Raw genomic sequence first — 23,302 nt, 5'->3', positions numbered from 1 at the left:
AAGCCAAGGATTATCTCATTATTGAATTACACCGATCTCTCTCCTTCTCCCTCATACCCTCTCACCTTTTCATCCATTCAGATGTACTAGTTTGTACTTTACAGCAGGGGTGTGGTTTGTTCGTCTTGTAGGTTCGAGACTGCACTTTCACTTATCGTATTTTCTCAAAAAAATTTACCTTTCTAGTGGTTTGTGGTAGAGGAAAATGTAAATACAGTAATTGTAACTCTGTTAGGTCACCTGTCACCCTTCCATGACCTGGAATCTAGCAATAAAGGTCAACAGCTCCCCTCCTCTTCCACATGAAGCGTCACACTCTTCTTCCTCCACCTGATTGCTCCTTGCAGGTTGACATGAGTTGTGACGATGTGTGTGTGTGTGTGTGTGCGTGTGCGTGTGCGTGTGCGTGTGTGTGTGTGTGTGTATGTGTATGTGCTGCACTGATTGGAGGTGTAAAAGCTCTGTGTGTCATTGAGGACCGTGCTGTAAACATCTCACTTGGACCCTGTTACGACTCTCCTCTTGACTGTTCCATATTTGTTTGTACCCGCTAATGATAGTCTGTTGTCGTGCCTGTGTGTGTCTGACTCGCATCTCTGTGTCTGTTGTGTGTCTGTTTGTGTGTGTGTGTGTGTGTGTGTGTGTGTGTGTGTGTGTGTGTGTGTGTGTGTGTGTGTGTCTCTTGACGTGTGTGTGCACGTGTGTGTGTTGAGCAGAAATACTCGGCCGCATCGCTGTGCAGTATCACCACAGAGGTACTAAAGGTGCTCAACGCCACAGAGGAACTGATTGGTGAGGCGGGGGGCGATAGTGTCACCCCCTCTGAGTGCATGAGCGCGTCTGAGTCCTTCCTCAGCAACTTAGAGACCAGGAAGCTGGACCAGAAACTGACCAAGATGGAGGAAAACGTAAGACCCAGTGCCTACATACATCTCGATGTTGGTGGTCACTACCTGGCCATGCTAGAAAGGACCAAATGCAGCGCTTTCTAAACCCTAAACGTAATCCTTACCTTAACCTCCACCATAACCCTGTATAAAAAAGAGTAAATAGCGTATGTGTACTTGCTCATCTGAACTCACTATCTGAGACACTTTTGTACATCTTAGCTTGACCATATAGTGACTACCACCTGTAGAGGCTAAACAAGAAAGGCCCAAGGATAGAGCCCTGTGGGTCCCCAACATTGTTATGCTCAGCACCTGTGCCCATTGACCTTTCCTGTAACACGTGACTTGTCCCTGTAGGTGTACATGGCTGCGGGGGCGGTGTACGGCCTGGAGGGGGCACTGGGGGACCTGGAGAAAGTGGCCCGAGGCATCAGCAGTGGCACCTCAGACAGAGACCTGGCCTTCCTGGAGGACCAGGTGGCCACTGCTGCCGCCCAGGTGCAGCAGTCTGAGCTCCAGGTAAGGGGGTCCATTCATATCCAAACGCCCAGTTGTTTCAGTGACTGCATTCCATCCTGATTACATTGCAGACACATGTCAGATGTGATGCATGCCCAACTGTGCAGTTGATGACGTGGCAATGTAACGTGGCAATGTGGTGGGCATGGAATGCAACCAATGTTTGATGGTCCTGTAAGAAGGCAGGTTTTAATGTGGCGACTGGAGAGAATGCGTGGAATATGTAATTGTATTCTAATGGTGTCTTCTAAATTAACCTGATTAATTCATTAAATAAACTTGAGCCTTGATGTACTCTCCACTGCATCTACAGCAAATTCCGTTTTTATTTCTGAATCATTTGGAATCTTTCTCCTCCAGATATCAGCCATCGAGGAGAGGATATTATCGCTAAAAACAGCTGGACTGAATGTCACCGCCTGCAATCGTTTCTCCAACTTCTCCAAGCCAAAACCTAAGGTACTGTAGTATATTCCCACCTGACTATTATTACACACAGCTACACCCTCACATGGCCACTGTATTCACCGTACTGATCTGTCACTCTGCAGCCTCAAACCCTTGACACATCACGCCAACAGAGGAGAAAACTACCTGCCCCTCCGGTCAAAGGTAACAGACCAACTTGTTGAAATGATCACAAAGGAAACCTTTTGCTATTGAACAATGTTAAATGTTCTATTTAATCCATTTCCTTTTTCTCCTTCTGTTAAATGGAGTTTATAGGATTGGCTCCCCTTGTTGATAGACAAAAGTACCAGGTCGCAAAAAAGACCCAAACTTTGTCACTTCATAAAATCTTTCAGACTCTGTAATGTCACACTGTCACAATGAGAAGGTTTTTCCTTTCAGAGGTTTGAAAATACACTCACACCCTCTTTACGCTTTGATGTGCGTGTTGCATCGATCGCGGCTGACATCACTGTGGCAACACGATGTTGTCTGCTCCACAGAATAACGCACCCTTTTTTTCATGTGCGGACGTTGGCTTGGCAGAAAGATTTGTGTTCACACTTAGAAGACGAACATCACATTTGGATCTAAAGGAAGACGTTGAATGGATGCCAGGCTAAGTGTACCAGGTAGAGAGGGAAGATATAGAAAGGAAAGAGAAAGGTTCCATTAGGAAAGAGAGAAGGAGCACAGAGAAGAGGAGACGAATCGGACGGCTGCGTCATTAACCATTGGTTATAATTTATTCATTATTAATCGGGGTTTTCTTCTTTTTTTGACACCATCAAGCAGCTTTTCCACATGGTCAATGAAACCCCTCTGTTTTAGCCTTCGTTTCAAAGTAAAACACAGCGCAACAGAGGCTAAATCAAAGAAGTCTCATATAGTCATAAAGCATTGATTTCAGAAAGGGGTCGACGGTGCATCTTTTGAAAGAGACTCATTAGACAATCAATCAATCAAATGTATTTGTAAAGCCATTTTTACATCAGTCGATGTCACACAGTGCTATACAGAAACCCAGCCTAAAACCCCAAAGAGCAAGCAATGCAGATGTAGAAGCACAGTGGCTAGGAAAAACCCTAGGAAGAAACCTAGAGAGGAACCAGGCTCTGAGGGCTGGCCAGTCCTCTTCTGGATGTATCGGTGGAGATTATAGGAATACAGGGACATTAACGCTAGAGCGCTCTTCAAGATGTTCAAATGTTCATAGATGACCAGCAGGGTCAAATAATAATCACAGTGGTTATAGAGGGTGCAACAGGTCAGCACCTCAGGAGTAAATATCAGTTGGCTTTACCTAGCCGAGCATTCAGAGGTCGAGACAACAGGGCTGGGATAAGGTAGCAGGTCCGGTGAACAGGTCAGGCTTCCATAGCCACAGGTAAAACAGTAGAAACTGAATCAGCAGCACGACCAGGTGGACTGGGGACGGGGACAGCCATGAGTCATCAGGCCAGGTAGTCATGAGGCATGGTCCTCGGGCTCAGGACCTCCTGGAGGGGGGAGAGTTAGAGATGGGAGAATTAGAGGGAGCATGCTTAAGATCACATAGGACACCAGGTATGAGAGCAGAAATACAGCAGATAGGACAAACTGACCCATGCACATAGACTGTTGCAGCATAGGCACTGGGGACTGAGACGGGAGGGTCGGGGGACACTGTGGCTCCGTCCAATGATACCCCCGGACAGGACCAACCAGGCAGGATATAACCCCACCCACTTTGCCAAAGCACACCACCAGAGGGAAATCAACAGACAACCAACTTACTACCTTGAGACAAGGCGGAGTATAGCCCACGAAGATCTCCCCACCGCACGAGCTGAGGGGGCTCAACACCGAACAGCAAGATAACATCAGTGACTGAACCCACTCAAGTCGAGGATAGTGACGCCATGGGAGAGCACTAGTAAGCCAGTGTCTCAGCCCCGTAATAGGGTAAGAGGAGCTGGCCAGGCAGACTGCAAGGGTGGTTCATCACTCCAGTGCCTTGCTGTTCCCCTTTGCACCCCTGGGCTACACTCAATCATAGGACCTACTGAAGAGATGATTCTTCAGTAAAGACTTAAATGTTGAGACTGAGTCTGCGTCTCTCACGTATCAGCAGACCATTCCATAAAAATGCAGCTCTATAGGAGCTAGCACTGGCTCCAGCTGTTTGCTTAGAAATTGTAGGAACAATGAGGTCTGCATCTTGTGACCGTAGCGTATGTGTAGGTATGTACGCCACGACCAAATCGGAGAGATGAGTAGAAGCAAGTACATGTAATGCTTTGTAGTTCAGCAGTAAAACCTTGAAATCAGCCCTAGCCTTAACAGGAAGCCAGTGTAGAGAGGCTAGCACTGGAGTAATATGATCAAATGTTTTGGTTCTAGTTCTAGGGGCTCTCGAGTGGCGCAGCGGTTTAAGAGGTGTCACTACAGTCCCTGATTCGAATCCATTCTGTATCACATCCGGCTGTGATTGGGAGTCCCATAGGGCGGCCACAATTGGCCCAGCGTCGTCTGGGTTTGGCTGGTGTAGGCCGTCATTGTAAATAAGAATTTGTTCTTAACTGACTTGCCTAGTTAAATAAAGGTTAAATAAAAATAAATCAAAAAGATTTTAGCATCCGTATTTAGCACTACCGGAAGTTTATTTTGTGTTTTATCCGTGTGTCTGGAGAGTAGAGCATTGCAGTAGTCTAATCTTGAAGTGGCAAAAGCATGGATTAGCTTTTCTGCATGATCTGCATTTCTGCATGATCTGATTCTTAAAACCTTTAAGATGGAAAGAAAGAAAATTGAAATATTTTTCATATGTTCGTCAAAAGAGAGATCAGGGTCCAGAGTAACGCCGAGGTCCATCACAGTTTTATTTGAGACGACTGCACAACCATCGAGATTAATTGTCAGATTAATTGTCAGATTTAACAGAAGATCTCTTTGTTTCTTGGGACTCTTTGTTTCTTAGCATCTCTGTTTAAAAGTAAAACATGTGCCGCCATCCACTTCCTTATGTCTGAAACACAGGCTTGCAGGGTAGGCACTTGCAGCAATGTGTTCTCTGCATAGCAGTGAAAGTTGACATTGTGTTTCCGAATGACATTACCAAGAGGTAGTATATATAGTCAAAACAAAAGTCCTAAAAAAAAACAGAACCTTGAGGAACACTTATTTAGATAAGACCCACAGATTTAGATAAGATCTAAACCAGGCGAAAACTTGTCTGCGTAGACCATTTTGGGTTTCCAATCTCTCCAAAACAGTGGTCGCCAACCGGTCAATCGCAATCGACTGGTCGATCTTCAATGCATTACGAGTTCATCACCAAACATTTCTGTAGAAAAGCCAACGATAAAGGCTTGCGCTCCTTTTTTTTTGTTTGTTTGTTTGGTGTTGCGCTGAAGGCGGTAGGTGCACTTGATTCAGAAGCCCTGCGCACCGGGTAAACAAAGTGTTTCCATTTTGAACCATTTCATTTGTCTGAAAAGATTGACTCCGCCTACCCGGTGGACCGGGAGATCTGTGGCTAAACCGAGTGCTCCTACTGCGCTGGCCAATAGGAACGCTCAAATCCCCGTACATATAGAGCTTCTACGACCCCAGCCACAGCAAAGTTTTATACTAGCCTATGTAAGATGTATTAAGTTCATGAGGGAGTTCACATTTGTTTTTATATAGCTCAAAACACTGTTCAGCACTATTACAAAACAGAAAACGCGATTCTCCGTACTTGCGCTGCAATGAATGAGTAGGGAAGTGTATCATTAGCCCTGCATTTTTATAATTATTAGCAGCTCGTCGTGTCTACTTTAATAAAAAGGAATGTTTCACTTTCTTTGGTCATAAGAACAACAATTGGGAACTCGGAAATCTCCGACTTCCGACTTCAATGAGTTGGGAACTCAGAAAAAATCAAGATCCCATGAATGGTCATCCAACTTGGAATTCCAAGTCTAAAACTTTCCGACCCAAAGATCATTGAAGTCTTGATTTGACCTTTGTTTTTTGGGTGGGTTCCCAGTTGCCTTGAAAGCACCATGTGCACCATTTATGGTCCGCAGTGCATCGCAAGTGCTACACCAACTGATCTATTTTGTTATCAAAGATCAAGTTTTGAACTATGATATGGTCTGAGAATAACAATATTGTCAGTCCAGCCAACAATCTGAGTGGTAGATCTCGGCTAGCTTTTTGACTGTGAAAGTGATCTTGACTCAAAAGGTTGGTGTTAAAAGCCACACTAAGGTCTAGTAGCACAAGGACAGACGCAGAGCCTTGGTCTGATGCCATTAAAAAGGAAATTTACCACCTTCACGAGTGTATTCTCAGTACTATAATAGGGTCTTAAACCAGACTGGAGCTTTTTGTATACAGTTGAAGTCGGAAGTTTACTTACACTTTTGCCAAATACATTTAAACTCAGGTTTTCACAATTCCTGACATTTAATCCTAGTAAAGATTCCCTGTCTTAAATCAGTTAGGATCACCACTTTATTTTAAGAATGTGAAATGTCAGAATAATAGTAGAGAGAACGATTTATTTCAGCTTTTATTTCTTTCATCACATTCACAGTGGGTCAGAAGTTTACATACACTCAATTAGTATTTGGTAGCATTGCCTTTAAATTGTTTCGGGTAGCCATCCACAAGTTTGCCACAATAAGTTGGGTGAATTTTGGCCCATTCCTCCTGACAGAGCTGGTGTAACTGAGTCAGGTTTGAAGGCCTCCTTGCTCACACACGCTTTTTGAGTTCTGCCCACAAATGTTTTATAGGATTGAGGTCAGGGCTTTGTGATGGCCACTCCAATACCTTTACTTTGTTGTCCTTAAGACATTTTGCCACAACTTTGGAAGTATGCTTGGGGTCATTGACGATTTGGAAGACCCATTTGCAACCAAGCTTTAACTTCCTGACTGATGTCTTGAGATGTTGCTTCAATATATCCAAATAATTTTCCTCCCTCATGATGCCATTTATTTTGTGAAGTGCACAAGTCCCTCCTGCAGCAAAGCAGCCCCACGGCATGATGCTGCCACCCCCGTGCTTCACGGATGGGATGGTGTTCTTCAGCTTGCAAGCCTCCCCATTTTCACTCCGAACATAACGATGGTCATTATCGCCAAACAGTTCTATTTTTGTTTCATCAGACCAGAGGACATTTCTCCAAAAAGTACAATCTTTGTCCCCATGTGCAGTTTTGGAGCAGTGGCTTGCTGAGTGGCTTGCTGAGCGGCCTTTCAGGTTATGTCGATATAGGACTTGTTTTACTGTGGATATCGATACTTTTGTACCTGTTTCCTCCAGCATCTTCACAAGGTCCTTTGCTGTTGTTCTGGGATTGATTTGCACCTTTCGCACCAAAGTACATTCATCTCTAGGAGACAGAACGCGTCTCCTTCCTGAGTGGTATGATGGCTGCGTGGTCCCATGGTGTTTATACTTGCATACTATTGTTTGTACAGATGAATGTGGTACCTTCAGGCGTTTGGAAATTGCTCCCAAGGATGAACAAGACTTGTGGAGGTCTACAATTCTTTTTCTGAGGTCTTGGCTGATTTCTTTAGATTTTCCCATGATGTCAAGCAAAGAGGCACTGAGTTTGAAGGTAGGCCTTGAAATACATCCACAGGTACACCTTCAATTGACTCAAATTATTTCAATTAGCCTATCAGAAGCTTCTAAAGCCATGACATCCTTTTCTGGAATTTTTCAAGCTGTTTAAAGGCACAGTCAACTTAGTGTATGTAAACTTCTGACCCACTGGAATTGTGGTACAGTGAATTATAAGTGAAATAATCTGTCTGTAAACAATTGTTGGAAAAACTACTTGTGTCATGCACAAAGTAGATGTCCTAACCGACTTGCCAAAACTATAGTTTGTTAACAAGAAATTTGTGGAGTGGTTGAACAACGAGTTTTAATGACTAAAACCTAAGTGTATGTAAACTTCCAACTTCAGCTGTACATCATTTGTCTTCAGGAGACTGAGTTTCTCAGCAACAACTTTTTCAACAACAAAATTTGAGGAATGGGAGATTCGATATAGGCAGATAGTAAAAGTCAAATATTTGTGGTCAATGTTTGGCTTTCTCAGGAGAGGCTTTATTACTGCCACTTTAAGTTACTTTGGTACACATTGGTAGGATATGGAGACATTTATTATGTTCAATATATACGGGCCAAGCACAGGAAGTAGCTCTTTCAGTAGTTTAGTTGAAATCGGGTCCAGTAGGCAGTTGGAAGATTTAGAGGCCATGACTATTTTTGTGAATGTGTCGACAAAAACGTGGGTGTCCCCATTGATCCGAGGTTCTGGCAGTTCTGTGCAGACTCAGGACAACTACACCTATTCAAAGAGGAGTCTGTAATTTGCTTTCTAATGATCATGATCTTTTCATTGAAGAAGTTTATGAATTCGTCATTGCTGAAGTGAAGTGCATCCTCACTTGGGGATGCTGCTTTTTAGTTAGCTTTGCAACAGTATCAAAAATGTATTTAGGATTGTTTTTATTCTCCTCAGTCAGGTTTGAAAAGAAGGCTGATCGAGCAGCAGTGAGGGCTTTTCGATATTGCACGGTACTGTCTTTCCAAGGTAGTCGGAAGACTTCCAATTTGGTGGAGTGACATTTCCGTTCCAATTTTCTGGAAGCTTCTTTCCGTGCTCGGATATTTTCTGTATTTTTATTTTTTTTTGCTTTTAGTGGCGCAACTGCATCTAGGGTATTACACAAAGTTAAGTTTAGATCCTCAGTTAGGGGATTTTTGTATTCCGATGTCCTTATGGATGGTGACTGCAAGGGCATCTAGGAATCTTTGCGTTGTCCGAGAATTTATAGCGCAGCTCTTGATAATCCTTGGTTGGGTTCTAAGCTAATTATTTGTTGCGATTGCAAATGTAATAAAATGGTGGCCCAATAGTCCAGGATTATGAGGAAACACATTTAGATCCACAATATCTATTCCACGGGACAAAACTAGATCCAGGATATGGTTGTGGCAATGCGTAAGTCCCGAGACATGTTGGACAAAATCCACTGAGTCGATGATGGCTCCGAAAGCCTTTTGGAGCGGGTCTGTGGAGTTCTCCATGTGAATATTGAAGTCACCAAAAATGTGAATATTATCTGCCATGGCTATGAGGCCGATATGAATTCAAAGAACTCTGTAAGTAACACTGTAAACGGCTCAGGAGGCCTGTAAACAGTAGCATAAAAAATGTATTGAGTAGGCTGCATAGATTTCATGACTAGAACCTCAAAAGATGAAAATATTGCCTTGTTTGTTGTCATAAATGTTAGCAATACCTCTGCCTTTGCAGGATGCTCTGGGGATATGGTCACTAGTGTAACCAGGAGGAGAGCCCTCATTTAACCCAGTAAATTCATCAGGCTTGAGCCATGTTTCAGTCAGGCCAATCACATCACGTTTATGATCAGTGATTAGTTAATTGACTATGACTGCCTTGGAAGTGAAGGATCTTACATTAAGTAGTCCTGTTTTGAGATGTGAGGTATGATCACAATCTCTTTCAATAATGACAGGAATGGACGAGGTCTTTATTCCAGTGGGATTGCTAAAGTGTGTTTAATTTTGCCAGACCTAGATCGAGTCACAGACACGGTCTCAATGGGGAAAACTAAGCTGACTACAATGACTGTGCTAGGGGCAGACTCCACTAAGCTGGCAGGCTGGCTAACAGCACCCTATCTCATTGTGGAGCTAGAGGAGTTAGAGCCCTGTCTATGTTGATAGAAAAGATGAGAGCACCCATCCAGCTAGGATAGTGTCCGTCACTCCTCAGCAGGCCAGCTTTGGTCCTGTTTGTGGGTGAGTTCCAGACTCGAGCATCATGTAATGATTATTTAACTAACTGACGTAATGTTTTACTGTTTCTCTCTCGGTCTTGGGAACTTCTACATTGTATGCCCAATTCTGATTAGATATTACCAGATACACGGAGTATACAAAACATTAGGAACACCTACCAAGTGACCGATTGACCAGGTGAATCCAGGTGAAAGCTATGATCCCGTATTGATGTCACTGTAACGGTCCTGACCTGTTTTATGTTGTTTTTGTATGTGTTTAGGTCAGGGCATGTGTTTTGGGTGGGCAGTCTATGTTATCTGTTTCTATGTTGGTTTTGGTTGCCTGGTATGGCTCTTAATTAGAGGCAGGTGTTTTGCGTTCTCCTCTAATTAAGAGTCATATTTAGGTAGGGTGTTCTCACTGTTTGTTTGTGGGTGATTGTCTCCTGTGTCTGTGTCGATGTTACACCATACGGGATTGTTTCGGTTTGTTCGTGCGTTTTTGTAGTAAGTACTTGTTCGTTCGTTCTGCGTGTGTTATGTCAGTTCGTCGTACTAAGTCTGTCTATTTTCGTTTTGTTATTTTTGTTAGTTTATTCAAGTATAGTTTGTTTCGTTTTGTCTTATAAATAAAATTCATCATGTATTCACAACCCGCTGCACCTTGGCTCGATCACTACTCCTCCTCTTCTTATGAAGAGAGAGAGGAACGCCGTTACAGTCACTTGTTAAATCCACTTCAGTGTAGACGAAGGGGAGGAGACAGGTTTGAGACAATTGAGACATGGATTGTGTATATGTGCTATGGGCAAGACAAAAGATTTAAGTGCCTTTCAACAGGGTATGGTAGTAGGTGCCGGGCGCAACAGTTAGTGGGTGTCAAAAACTGCAACGCTGCTGGATTTTTCACGCTCAACAGTGTGTATCAAGAATGGTCCACCACCCAAAGCACATCCAGCCAACTTGACACAACTGTGGGAGGCATTTGCGTCCACATGGGGCAGCATCCCTGTGGAACACTTTTGACACCTTGTAGAGTCCATGTACCGACGTATTGAGGCTGTTCTGAGGACAAAAGGGGGTGCAACTCAATATTAGGAAGGTGTTCCTAATGTTTTGTACACTCAATGCAAACTACATGAATGGTTATGCAGTGTAATAGCTTAATTTGTCATTGTGACTATTGAATACACTCCTTAGCTACCTGAATAGCTCAAGTCATATATTTCTTTATCTATTTCCTTGTCTTTTTCCAGATAAGGAGTCTGAGCAGCAGGTAACAGCACTTCATCCGTAGCGACAGACAGAAAGCACAAAGAGTCCCTCAGGGGCCCCGCGGGGTCTCTCCACTCCAGTGCCTTGATCCAGCGTCTGCCTTGGGCTATGCAGGGGCCAACACCTGCCCTGTACACCCCACCCAGCGCTCTCCTCAGCCAGGCACGGCCCCATCCAGTCACCCCCTGAATACCTCCAGACCCCCTTCCCTGCCTCCCCCAGCCCAGGACCGACTCATTCAACCCCTGTCCCAACCTACTCCATCAGCCCGCTGGGCCTCATTCACTGTAACTACCGCACCACAACGCCCACAACAGGGTGGTTTGATAGACGACGTGTCTCTGCCTTAAAATCAGCGAACGAACACTCCTCGCCGAGACAACTCACTGTCCTACTGTCAAAAGAAGACCTAACTTCAAAGTCCTTGTACAGAAAATAAGAAAACCTCTGTCAGTCTTTTTTTCCTAACTGTTTGCAAGGGTGTTGTAGGTGTTTGAAGATGTGAAAAACCATGTGAAAACTTCTGTGATGAATGTCCCAAAAAAGGCTGAACCCATGTTTTTATACTACTGTTTTGGTCTTGTTGTTTCTCTCACTGATGAAATGTCATGATGAATTGCCGAGCACCTACAGAACCTGTTCGATGTTGTTGTTTTATTATTATTTCTGTGTAAAGACTCAGAAGTAATCATTTCCTTGAACTAGCAGATAACAATCCTCATTCACCACGATCTGGTCTGACGTGCTTTCGAAGTTTAGATTAGAGGTTCACTTTAAGAAACGTCTGGCGTCCTCTCCTGTTCCTTAATTAATCATTTACATTTACTCAATCTTTTGAAGGAGGTGATTTTGAGATGACCTAATTACTCTGGCACTTAGTTACCATATGTGGAGAAAGATTCACTACATTGCTAGGCCCACACAATGACAATTTATGGAATATATGTTTTGTAAGGCCAAAATAACCTCCATCTAAAGGTTGTGAGACTGGCATCTGTCTCCAGAGAGACCAAGGCCAAAATAATGCAATGCAAAATAGTTAGTTACATTAATTAATAAATAATGAAACATTTATCACACAAATGGTCTACCTATTATGTAAAGTATATGTAAAGCATTTATGAACCCAAAGAAGCCAACATTAGAATACATTGACACATGTTTCTTAACCAAACAGAAACCTCTCTCTATGAAATCTTCACCATTCTGTCTTTTAAAGAAGAATATGCTTCAATCTGTAGCTAGAGGACTCCTGATATCTCCAGGAGTGATAAGCATCATTTTTGTCTTCATTTGTTGTTGTCTAGTACTGTCTTTTGCTAGCTAGGGCCATCTACTTTAAGTGATATCTGTCTTCCCAGTAGTATACGTGGTGTGTGAACTGCTGACTGTTCATAACTTGCAGATGCTGGTTGACACATTAACTAGGATTAAAGGACATGGCAATTTGTGCGTGAACTAATACTCACACTTAGCTGATAGCTACTTTATTGAGCAAAAATATATGTACTATGACTGAGATATTTGGCTGTCCCACCTAGCTATCTTAAGATGAATGCACTAACTGTAAGTCGCTCTGGATAAGCGCTAAATGACAAAAATGTCAAATGTGTTATTTTTATGTTTCATTTGTTTCAGCTTTGTGGCCTTTATTCGGCACACATTTTGATTTCTCTCCTGTGCTATATGGCTCCAGGAATGAATTGTACGTTGTGTTAAATATCTTGTAAAGATTTATACGTAATGAAGTCTACTGGGCTTTATGACAAAATGCCATGAAAAGCATGATTTTATTTTTGTACTTTTGAAGATTGTTATTACGCAGTTCTTTTCTCTAAAACAAAGTGGGCGGAAACCGGTCTAGGCGTTATTCCCCCCCTCTGAAAGGTTTTCTCATCAGCCAAGTCTGAAACCGTGTCATGTTTCCTTCTTCAAAGTGCTTTACATGTATGCCTGCATTAATTGTCTGAAAATGTGTGATTTTAATGGGGATGATGGTATTCATATTCACGATAACATGGGAGATGCGATAAAGAGCAGTTAATGCAGTGTCTGGTATTACTCCGATGACCGGGGTGAGAGTCTGGAATGCCGGGCCTGTTTTTTTTATCAGCGTCTCAGAGTAGGAGTGCTGATCTAGGATCAGGCTTTCCCTGTCCATGTAACCATATTCATTGTGATCTACAACACAAAATGGATCCTAGATCAGCACTCCTACTCTTGAGATACTCTGAGAGGCCCTGATCTTTATATTGAAACGATTAGATAGTAGGAGATGAAATGCAGTGTTGAGGGATTCTGTTCCTTAGTAATTACAGGTAAAATAGTATGACGTTTGCGCTGGTTCAAGTTGTTACGTGCAGGTTGACCATTCTTCAAGCCGCACCTATCGCGTGGGGTGCTGTTGTGGCTCAGTTGGTAGAGCATGACACTTGCAACGCTAGGGTTGTCGGTTCAATTCCCACGGGGGACCAGTATGAAAATGCTACTGTAAGTTACTCTAGATAAGAGCGTCTAATAAATGACAATAATATGTAATGCCCTGTACCGGAGCCAGAGACACAGGTTATTCCCATACCTATGGACTTCTGTTATATTTATATTATATTTGAACACTGTCCACTGGTAAGTCCTCCCGTCCATCCTATGATCCCATTTTGCAGGTTATGCATATCGTTGCTGTGTGTCGTCGTTGTTCCTGGATGTGTGTTGTGTATCAACGCATGTTTCTGGTTTTAAATAGATGTACAAAATTCGAGAAGCACAGCCAAGGGGTTCATTATTATCAATGTCCTGTATTTTTCTATTGTAAAAAAAAATATTTTATCTCACCTCCTAATTTGTTTATATATATACATATAAATATATATATATATATCCATATATATGTAAAAAAAAAAAAAAAAAAATGGATATGACATTTAAGATAATTGCCCAATCATAAACTTGATCCTTCTGTGTTGTCTGCGGGAGGCAACCAGCTGTCTATGTTCCTAGGCCGCAGTGAAGTTCACTTTGCACACCTCTGATGGACTATTCACTCATATGCGCAATCGTCTGTTGCAATCCATATCATGTGTCGGGGGAAAAATATTACGAAGCAAAAAATACAGATTCTCTATGTGCCAAATTGCTCTGATTTGAGAAAAAGTGTAACACTGATTGAATAAAGTTTGCACCTGAATGACCTCTGGAGTTTCCTATCATTCCTAACCTTTGGGGATTAATGAAGTATGGTCTTACTTTATGTTACAAAGAATATCCCTCACCAATGGTAAGAAAAACTGACCTGCTTCCTCACAGAAAGATTCAGATTTTGAGCATCTTCACATTTCTCTTTTTAGACTTCCTGCTTTTTATTCAACAATAATCGGTCACAGCACCAATGTACCAAAACCATAGTTACAGACTATCTTCATTTATTAATCAATATAGATTGCATTTCTCAGTATGTACCATACAGACTACAACTGGTCAACCAGTTTAGAGGTCCCTAGACTAAGACATACTGTAGGCTTGAGAGCAAACCTTGAAAAGAAAGAAAGAAAAAGGAGATAGAGACAAAGAAAGACAATCCTTGATTAAATAAAGACACGTTCACAGACAGATGGTGGAGGGGAGCGGCCAAGCATGTTGTCATGGTAGCCAGTCGGCGTCCTCTCCGCTAAGTGTCTTCCCGATATTCTCCTGGTTCCTGATGATGTCGAGGAGAATCTCCAGTGTGCTGACCATGGCCCCAGGGTGTCTGAGCCCTCCGCTGCCCCCTCCTCCGCTCTGCCTCTTCCCAAAACGCCCGATGGGCCTTACCCCACGCCCCACGTACCAGAATGGATCTATTTCTGGACCTGACAAAGACACAAGGGGGGAGTGGAAGCGTCAAGTTAAGGTTTGAGTATACACTGAACAAAAATATGAATGCAACATGTAAAGTGTTGGTCCCATGTTTCATGAGCTGAAATAAAAGATCCCAGATATTTTCCATACCACAAAGAAAGCTTATTTCTCTCAAATGTTTTTCACTAATTTGTTTACATCTGTTAGTGAGCATTTCTCCTTTTCCAAGATAATCCATCCACCGTACAGGTGTGGCATATCAAGAAGCTGATTAAACAGCATGGTCATTACACAGGTGCAGCGTGTGCTGGGGACAATAAAAGGCCACTCTAAAATGTTCAGTTTTGTCACACAACACAATGCCACAGATGTCTCAAGTTTTGAGGGAGTGTGCAATTGGCATGCTGACTGCAGGAATGTCCAACAGAGCTGTTGCTAGAGAATTGAATGTTAATTTCTCTACCATAAGCCGCCTCCAACGTCATTTTAGAAAATTTGGCAGTACATTCAACCGGTCTCATAACCGCATACCAAGTTTAACCACGCCAGCCCAGGGCCTACACATCTGAGTATTTCTGTCGGTAATAAAGCCCTTTTGGGGGGAAAAAAGTAATTTTCATTGGCTGGGCCTAGCTCCCCAGTGGGTGGACCTGGCTTCCAAGTGGGTGCCCCTATGAACCTCCCAGGCCCACCCGTGTGTGCACCCCTGCCCAGTCATTTGAAATCAATAGATTAGGGCCGAATTTATTTATTTAAATTGACTGATTTCCTTCTATGAACTGTAACTCAGTAAAATCTTTGAAATTGTTGCATGTTGTGTTGATATTTTTGTTCAGTATATATACAGTTGCGGCCAAAAATATTGCCACCCTTACACATTATTCAAGTAACTCACAATTTTCCCTAAAAATAAGTTGAAATTGAACAAAGTATTTGGTCTCCACAATTCTTTATTTCACTGTTAATATTACAGAACCTTTGTTTTTTATTCTGAACTTAATATATCCATTTAAATCAGAAAATAAACAGAAATGGCATTGACAAAAACACTTAATATTTGGGAGCACAACCTTTGGTAAAAAATAATTGCAATCAAGCGCTTCTTATAGTCGGTGATGAGCTTCCTGAACCTCTCTACTTGCAGTTTGGCCCACTGTGAAAACTGCTCCAGTTCTCTCAGATTTGAAGGGTGCCTTCTCCTAACGGCTGTTTTCAGATCTTTCCACAAGTTTTCAATGGGATTTCGATCTGGACTTATTGCTGGCCACTTCAGAACAGTCCAGTGTTTTGTCTTGAACCATTCCTGTGTTCTTTTTGAAGTGTGTTTGGGGTCAATGTCCTGCTGGAAGACCCAGCTTTCTGACACTGGGTCCGACATTGCGCTACAAAATACCTTGGTATTCACCTGATATCATGATGCCATGCACAGGTTCAAGACACCCAGTGCCAGAGGCAGCAACGCAACCCCAAAACATCACTGAACCTCTTCCATGTTTGACTGTAGGGAAGGTGTTATTTTCTTTGAAAGCTTCATTTTGTTTTCTGTTAACATAGAGATGCTTTACCAAAAAGCTCAAATTTGGTCTCATCTGTCCACAGGACATTCTCCCAGAAGGATTTTGGCATGTTCAAGTGTGTTTTGGCAAATTGCAGTCAGGCTTTCTTATGTCTTTCTCTCAACAGTGGCGTCCTCCTGGGTCTCCTACCATATAACCCTCTTTCATTGAGGTGGTGACGGATGGTGCGAGTTGAAACTGTCGTACCTTGTGTCTGAAGGTCAGCTTGAATCTGTGTGGCTGTTGACCGAGGTCCTTTCTCCAGCATTCGAATAGTCCTTCGCTGCAAACTTCCTTCAAGTTTTCTCTTGTGGCCATGTCAAGTGAGATTGGCTACAGTGGCCTGGGCCTTAAACTTCCTGATAACATTACGTACGGTGTAAACAGGAACATCATGGTCTCTGGAGATGAACTTGTATTCTTGAGATTGTCAACTCTTGGCTACAATCTTGTCTCTGACCTCCTCAGATAATTCTCTGGTTTTCTTTATTTTGTCCATGCTCATTGCGGTACACACAGTGACACAAAACAGGAGAATGAGTCCTTTTTTCTATTCAAACTGGTTGAATACGTGATTTTTATACCGCAGACACCTTCAACTCACCACAGGTGAGTTCACTTCCGAAGTAAATAAGAATCACCTGCTTGAAATAATCTCTAACTACTTCTAGAAGGTGCCAATAATATCGTCCGGGCCATTTTAGGATTTCTTTGTGGAATTAGCTAAGATTTAGTAATTTTTTTTTTTTAAATGTGTTTTGTTCAACTGCACACCGAAGACATACATATGTGGATACCAAAATATGTTTTAATTTCAACAGTTTTCTGGAAGAAATGGTGCATTATTTGAAAAAGGGCGCCAATATTTTTGGCCACGACTGTACATATACAAGAATGTGCTCGCACTAAAATACAGACAGACCCCCCCCCCCCCCCTCACAAACACTATCTTTCTTAAAAGCACACACAAATGCCTGTCCACAAAGTACACAGTTGCACCATTATGCGTAAACAGTAGTCACACCTAATACCCACCATATTGCTGATTCATAACTAGTGATAATGCACTAAAAGACCAGGTTATTGTTCATACCAATACCAAGAAATGTGGGATGAACATTGTGTATGAACAAACAATTTTTTGTTAGGCTATTGGTATGAGCAATAACCTGGTATGAACAGCAATACCATTTCTTGTTAGGTTATAGAATAACCTGGTATGAACAATATCTTTACTTGGTATAAGGCTATTGGTATGAACAATACCATTTAGGCTATTGGTGTGAACAATAACCTGGTATGAACAATAACCTGGTATGAACAATACCATTTTAGGCTATTGGTGTGAACAATAACCTGGTATGAACAATACCATTGTAGGCTATTGGTGTGAACAATAACCTGGTATGAACAATACGATTTTAGGCTTTTGGTATGAACAATAACCTGGTATTGAACAATAACATGGTATGAACAATACCATTTAGGCTATTGGTGTGAACAATAACCTGGTATGAACAATACCATTTTAGGCTATTGGTGTGAACAATAACCTGGTATGAACAATACCATTCTAGGCTTTTGGTATGAACAATAACCTGGTATGACCAATACCATTTTAGGCTATTGGTATGAACAATACCATTTTAAGCTATTGGTATGAGCAATACCATTTTAAGCTATTGGTATGAACAATACCATTTTAGGCTATTGGTATGAACAATACCATTTTAGGCTGATTGGTATGAACAATAACCTGGTATGAACAATAACCTGGTATGAACAATAACCTGGTATGAACAATACCATTTTAGGCTATTGGTATGAACAATACCATTTTAAGCTATTGGTATGAACAATACCATTTTAAGCTATTGGTATGAACAATACCATTTTAGGCTATTGGTATGAACAATACCATTTTAGGCTATTGGTATGAACAATAACCTGGTATGAACAATAACCTGGTATGAACAATACCATTTTAGGCTATTGGTATGAACAATACCATTTTAGGCTATTGGTATGAACAATACCATTTTAGGCTATTGGTATGAACAATACCATTTTAAGCTATTGGTATGAACGATACCATTTTAGGCTATTGGTATGAACAATAACCTGGTGTGAACAATAACCCGGTATGAACAATACCATTTTAGGCTATTGGTATGAACAATACCATTTTAAGCTATTGGTATGAACAATAACCTGGTGTGAACAATAACCCGGCATGAACAATACCATTTTAGGCTATTGGTATGAACAGTAACCTGAAAGTGGATGTCACCTTTTCATCAGGCAGTGGAGGTCCATTACTGGGTTAGGATGATCATTTTTAGGCAACACTTTAGTCTTCTATGAAGATTTTAGGATTTATAAGTCAAGTAAACTGTGAATGTTTAATTTATGAATACCATATCAATCATTAAAAAACATGTTCAAATCCATAACTAATGTTGAAAATCTAGATAATATTACAAATGAACAAAATTTTTTTTTTGAATAATTATAAAATATATCACATTAACAGTGGTGTGTTACATTCGAATGTATTACATTTGTTTATTATGATTATATTTTTTGATGAACAAATTGTACAACCCTTTTATTATCCATTTGTAATAGGTTTGAAATTGACATTTTTTTTCTTTTAATTATAACACAAAAGAAATGTATACAAAATAATGTGTGAAATCCTATGTGTAATATCCAATGTGTCATCAATGTCACCTTTCAAGATCAAATCCAATGCTTATGAAGACAAATCATTCACTTATTCGATAATAAAAACGTGTTTCAACTTACTTCTGTTGTCGACATTGTGGACGATGTGAAAGTCGTGCTCCACCGTGGTACTGTGAACGCAAGTGACCGTCGTGGAGAGCAGCAACAGAATCGTGAGCGCAGCCATCAGCCAGCGGGACCCCAGGACGCACTCTCTCACCATCACTGGGCACGCGGCTGTAGTCTCAGGTGTCATTGTGGATGGACCGCAAGGCACTGAACATGGTCCGTTGTGTTTTTAAAATGACATAAAGGTAAAGATAAATATTTAAACCCGACTTTAGACTTGTGTCAATGTAATCTTGCCATATACTTTGAATTAGCCTAATTCTTGCGTAATTGCGCACCAATGTGTAATTTTAGAGCATACATATACCAACGAATTATCTACTCTGACACAAGGCTAACTAATAACTGAATAAATACGTTACAATCCTAAATATATGTTCCCTTTTTATACATAAAAGTGGAGAGCACACAAACAGTTTCAACTTACCGTAAACGTTGTTAGCTTGCTGAGGTGGGTCGGTGGAGAGTTTTCCTCGTGCCAGGTTATTATTAGCGGAAATGGTGTGAGCGCGAATTTATATATTCCGGACTGCCCATGTTAAATGATGACTCAAGAACGTCTGTCAGATAGGATACTCCGGTTGATATCGTCAGCACCACCAGTTCCTCCCCATCCCCTCCTTCTTGCAAATCTCCTTATCCTTTTAAGAATGAAAAAGTAATGTCATGGGGCTTTTGGGTTGCATTTTTCCTGGTCCATGGCACGCCGCGGTGCACTCCATCAAGGAGTCAATGACATGTGGACAACATTAACTTAGTTAGTAGACTCCTGCTTTGGGGACCTTTACTTCGGGTACAAGACAGTGAACCAGAGCTGTGGAGGCGGGTATGAGTCAATCATCTTGATTAGTATCGACAAGTCCTACTGTTGTCATAGCACCAACCAGATAGTGGAAAACAGATCACTGAGTATCATTTTCAATGAATGAACTTTGTAATTAATTAGAGGTTATTGAAATCTAGAACATTGGACAGTTACTTCAATGCAACATGGTAAATGTTTATGTCATAGGCCTACATTCTTTAGTGACATGCAATATTCACATACATTAACAAATTAATGAAAGCTCAAGTACAAAAGTTGAGTGATCAATAGAGGGATATTCTTTTGCATGTGGTGTCAATGAGTTTGCACAGTTCATGTCCAAACATCCCTGACACAGCTAGGCCAGAGAGATGAGTCACAGGTGACAGTCCGGCTGAGGAGAAATTCAGAGTAAAACTGAAATGTCAAAAAGGTGATAGCAGCTTTGGCCTGAGGCCCATGACTACACTCTTCTAAAAATAGTGCTATCTAAAAACTTAAACTGTTCTTTGGCTGTCCCAATAGGAAAACCCTTTGAAATTCCCTTTTTAGTTGCAGGTAGAACCCCTTTTGGCTTCCACGTAGAACCCTTTCCATAGATTGTTTGACATGGAACCCAAAAGGGTTCTATCTGGAACAAAAAAGGGTTCTACCTGGAACCAAAAAGGGTTCTCCTATGGGGACAGCCAAATAACCATTTTGGAAACCTTTTTTCTAAGAGTTTAGGTCCAGTGAGAGGATATCTAAATAAAGATGATATATACAGTATACAATACCAGTCAAAAGTTTGGACACACCTATTCATTCAAGGGTTTTGCTTTATTTTTACTATTTCCTACATTGTAGAATAATAGTGAAGACATCAACACTATGAAATAACACATATGGAATCATGTAGTTACCAAACAAGAGTTAAAAACATCAAAACACATCAAAACTTTAGATTCTTCAAAGTAGTCACCCTTTGCCTTGATGACAGCTTTGCACACTCTTGGCATTCTCTCAACCAGCTTCATGAGGAATGCTTTTTCAACAGTCTTGAAGGAGTTCCCACATATGCTGAGAATTTGTTGGCTGCTTTTCCTTCATTCTGCAGTCCAACTCATCCCAAACCATCTCAATTGGGTTGAGGTCGGGTGATTGTGGAGGCCAGGTCATCTAATGCAGCACTCCATCACTCTCGTTCTTGGTCAAATAGCCCTTACACAGTCTGGAGGTGTGTTTTGGGTCATTGTCCTGTTGAAAAACAAATGATAGTCCCACTAAGCGCAACCAGATGGGATGGCGTATTGCTACCGAATGTTGTGGTAGCCATGCTGGTTAAGTGTGCCTTTAAATAAATCACAGACAGTGTCACCAGCAAAGCACCCCCACACCATTACACCTCCTCCTCCATGCTTCACGGTGGGAACCACACACGGAGATCCTCCGTTCTACTCTGGGTCTCAAAAAGACAGGCGGTTGGAACCAAAAAACTCAAATTTGAACTCATCAGACCAAAGGACAGATGTCTAATGTCCTTTGCTTGTGTTTCTTGGCCCAAGCAAGTCTATTCTTCTTATTGTTGTCCTTTAGTAGTGGTTTCTTTGCAGCAATTCGACCATGAAGGCCTGATTCACGCAGTCTCCTCTGAACAGTTGATGTTGAGATGTGTCTGTTACTTGAACTCTGTGAGGTGCAATCTGAGGTGCAGTTAATTGCCCATTTCTGAGGCTAGTAACTCTAATGAACTTATCCTCTGCAGCGGAGGTACCTCGAGGTCTTCCTTTCCTGTGGCGGTCCTCATGAGAGCCAGTTTCATCGTTGTTGATGGTTTTTGTGACTACACTTGAAGAAACTTTCAAAGTTCTTAAAATTTTCCATTTTGACTGACATTCATGTCTTAAAGTAATGATGGACTGTCATTTCTCTTTGCTTATTTGAGTCGTTCTTGCCATAATATGGACTTGGTCTTTTACCAAATAGGGCTGTCTTCTAAATACCAACCCCACCTTGTCACAACACAACTAACTGTCTCAAACACATTAAGAAGGAAAGAAATTCCACAAACTGACTTCTAACAAGGCACACCTGTTAATTGAAATGCATTCCAGGTGACTACCTCATGAAGCTGGTTGATGGAATGTCAAGAGTGTGCAAAGCTGTCATCAAGGCAAAGGGTGGCTACTTTGAAGAATCTCAAATATAAAATATATTTTGATTTATTTAACACATTTTTGGTTACTACATGATTCCATATGTGTTATTTTATAGTTTTGATGTCTTCACTACTATTCTACAATGTAGAAAATAGTAAAAATAAAGAAAAACCCTGGAATTAGTAAATTTGTCCAAACTTTTGACTGGTACTGTATCTGCATAAAATAAATATATAAACGCAACATGTAAAGTGTTGGTCCCATGTTTACAAAAAAAGCGTACTTCTGTCAAATGTGCACAAATTTGTTTACATCCCTATTAGTTAGCATTTCTCCTATGTCAAGATAATCCATTCACCTGACAGGTGTGGCATATCAAGAAGCTGATTAAACAGCATGATAATTATACAGGTGCATCTTGTGCTTAGGACAATAATAGGCCACTCTAAAATGTGCAGTTTTGTCACACAACACAATGTCACGGATCTCTCAAGTTGGGGGGACGGGGGGGTGCAATTGGCATGCTGACTGCAGGAATATCCACCAGAGCTGTTGCCATAGAATTTAATGTTCATTTGTTCACAATTAACTGCCTCCAACCTCGTTCCTGAGAATTTTGCAATACGTTCAACCGGCCTCACAACCACAGACCACGTGTAACCACGATAGCCCAGGACCTCCACATCCGGCTTCTTCACCTGCGGGATCGTCTGAGGGTAGACACCCTGAAGAAACTGTGGGTTTGCACAACCGAAGAATGTCTGCACAAACTGTCAGAAACCGTCTCAGGGAAGCTCATCTGCGTGCTCGTCGTCTTCACCAGGGTCTTGACCTTACTGCAGTTCAGCGTCGTATCCGAATTCAGTGGGCAAATGCTCACCTTCGATGGCCACTGGCACGCTGGAGAAGTGTGCTCTTCATGGATGAATCCTGGTTTCAACTGTACCGGGTGGATGGCAGATGTCGTGTATGGCGTTGTGTGGGTGAACGGTTTGCTGATGTCAACATTGTGAACAGAGAGCCCCATGGTGGTGGTGGGGTTATGGTACGGACAGACATAAGCTAAGGACAATAAACACAATTGCATTTTATCGATGGCAATTTGAATGCACGGCGATACCGTGACGAGATCCTGAGGCCCATTGTTTTGACATTCATCCGCCGCCACCACCTCATG

At 41.7% G+C, this 23,302-nt stretch overlaps 2 protein-coding genes across 5 annotated transcripts in view; one reads left to right on the top strand and one right to left on the bottom strand.

Moving 5' to 3' along the window:
• myripb (myosin VIIA and Rab interacting protein b) overlaps positions 1–14,123 on the top strand; it is a 162,946-nt gene extending 148,823 nt beyond the window's left edge. For 3 of the 4 annotated variants that reach the window (XM_055929163.1, XM_055929164.1, XM_055929166.1), the window contains 5 exons: positions 717–908; positions 1,248–1,409; positions 1,770–1,868; positions 1,961–2,021; positions 10,918–14,123. In XM_055929163.1, coding sequence (XP_055785138.1) covers positions 717–908; positions 1,248–1,409; positions 1,770–1,868; positions 1,961–2,021; positions 10,918–10,958 — 555 coding nt within the window. In that variant the 3' untranslated portion in view covers positions 10,959–14,123. Of the gene's footprint in view, positions 1–713; positions 909–1,247; positions 1,410–1,769; positions 1,869–1,960; positions 2,022–10,917 lie in introns of all 4 variants that reach the window. The other variant, XM_055929165.1, reaches the window with a different exon arrangement.
• A 215-nt stretch (positions 14,124–14,338) lies between these two features.
• On the bottom strand, positions 14,339–19,760 carry prlh2 (prolactin releasing hormone 2). The gene is made up of 3 exons (XM_055929167.1): positions 19,610–19,760; positions 19,135–19,329; positions 14,339–14,781 (listed from the first exon to the last, which is right to left on the bottom strand). Exons 2-3 carry the CDS (start codon positions 19,307–19,309, stop codon positions 14,573–14,575), a joined length of 384 nt encoding a protein of 127 aa, XP_055785142.1. The 5' UTR covers positions 19,310–19,329; positions 19,610–19,760; the 3' UTR covers positions 14,339–14,572.
• Between the last annotated feature and the right edge of the window lie 3,542 nt (positions 19,761–23,302).

Source organism: Salvelinus fontinalis, chromosome 7 (assembly GCF_029448725.1).
Source record: "Salvelinus fontinalis isolate EN_2023a chromosome 7, ASM2944872v1, whole genome shotgun sequence".
In the NCBI taxonomy this organism is placed as follows: domain Eukaryota; kingdom Metazoa; phylum Chordata; class Actinopteri; order Salmoniformes; family Salmonidae; genus Salvelinus; species Salvelinus fontinalis.
Note: the sequence above shows the minus strand (reverse complement) of the source record. Positions and strands in the feature narration are given on the sequence as shown.

What these genes read in the sequence shown, in the direction of transcription:
- prlh2 (XM_055929167.1), bottom strand. Translation starts at nt 19,309, where the DNA reads ATGACACCTGAGACTACAGCCGCGTGCCCAGTGATGGTGAGAGAGTGC. An exon ending in CCACAATGTCGACAACAGAA is followed by an intron (nt 14,782 to 19,134) that starts GTAAGTTGAAAC and finishes TGTCTTTGTCAG; the next exon opens with GTCCAGAAATAGATCCATTC.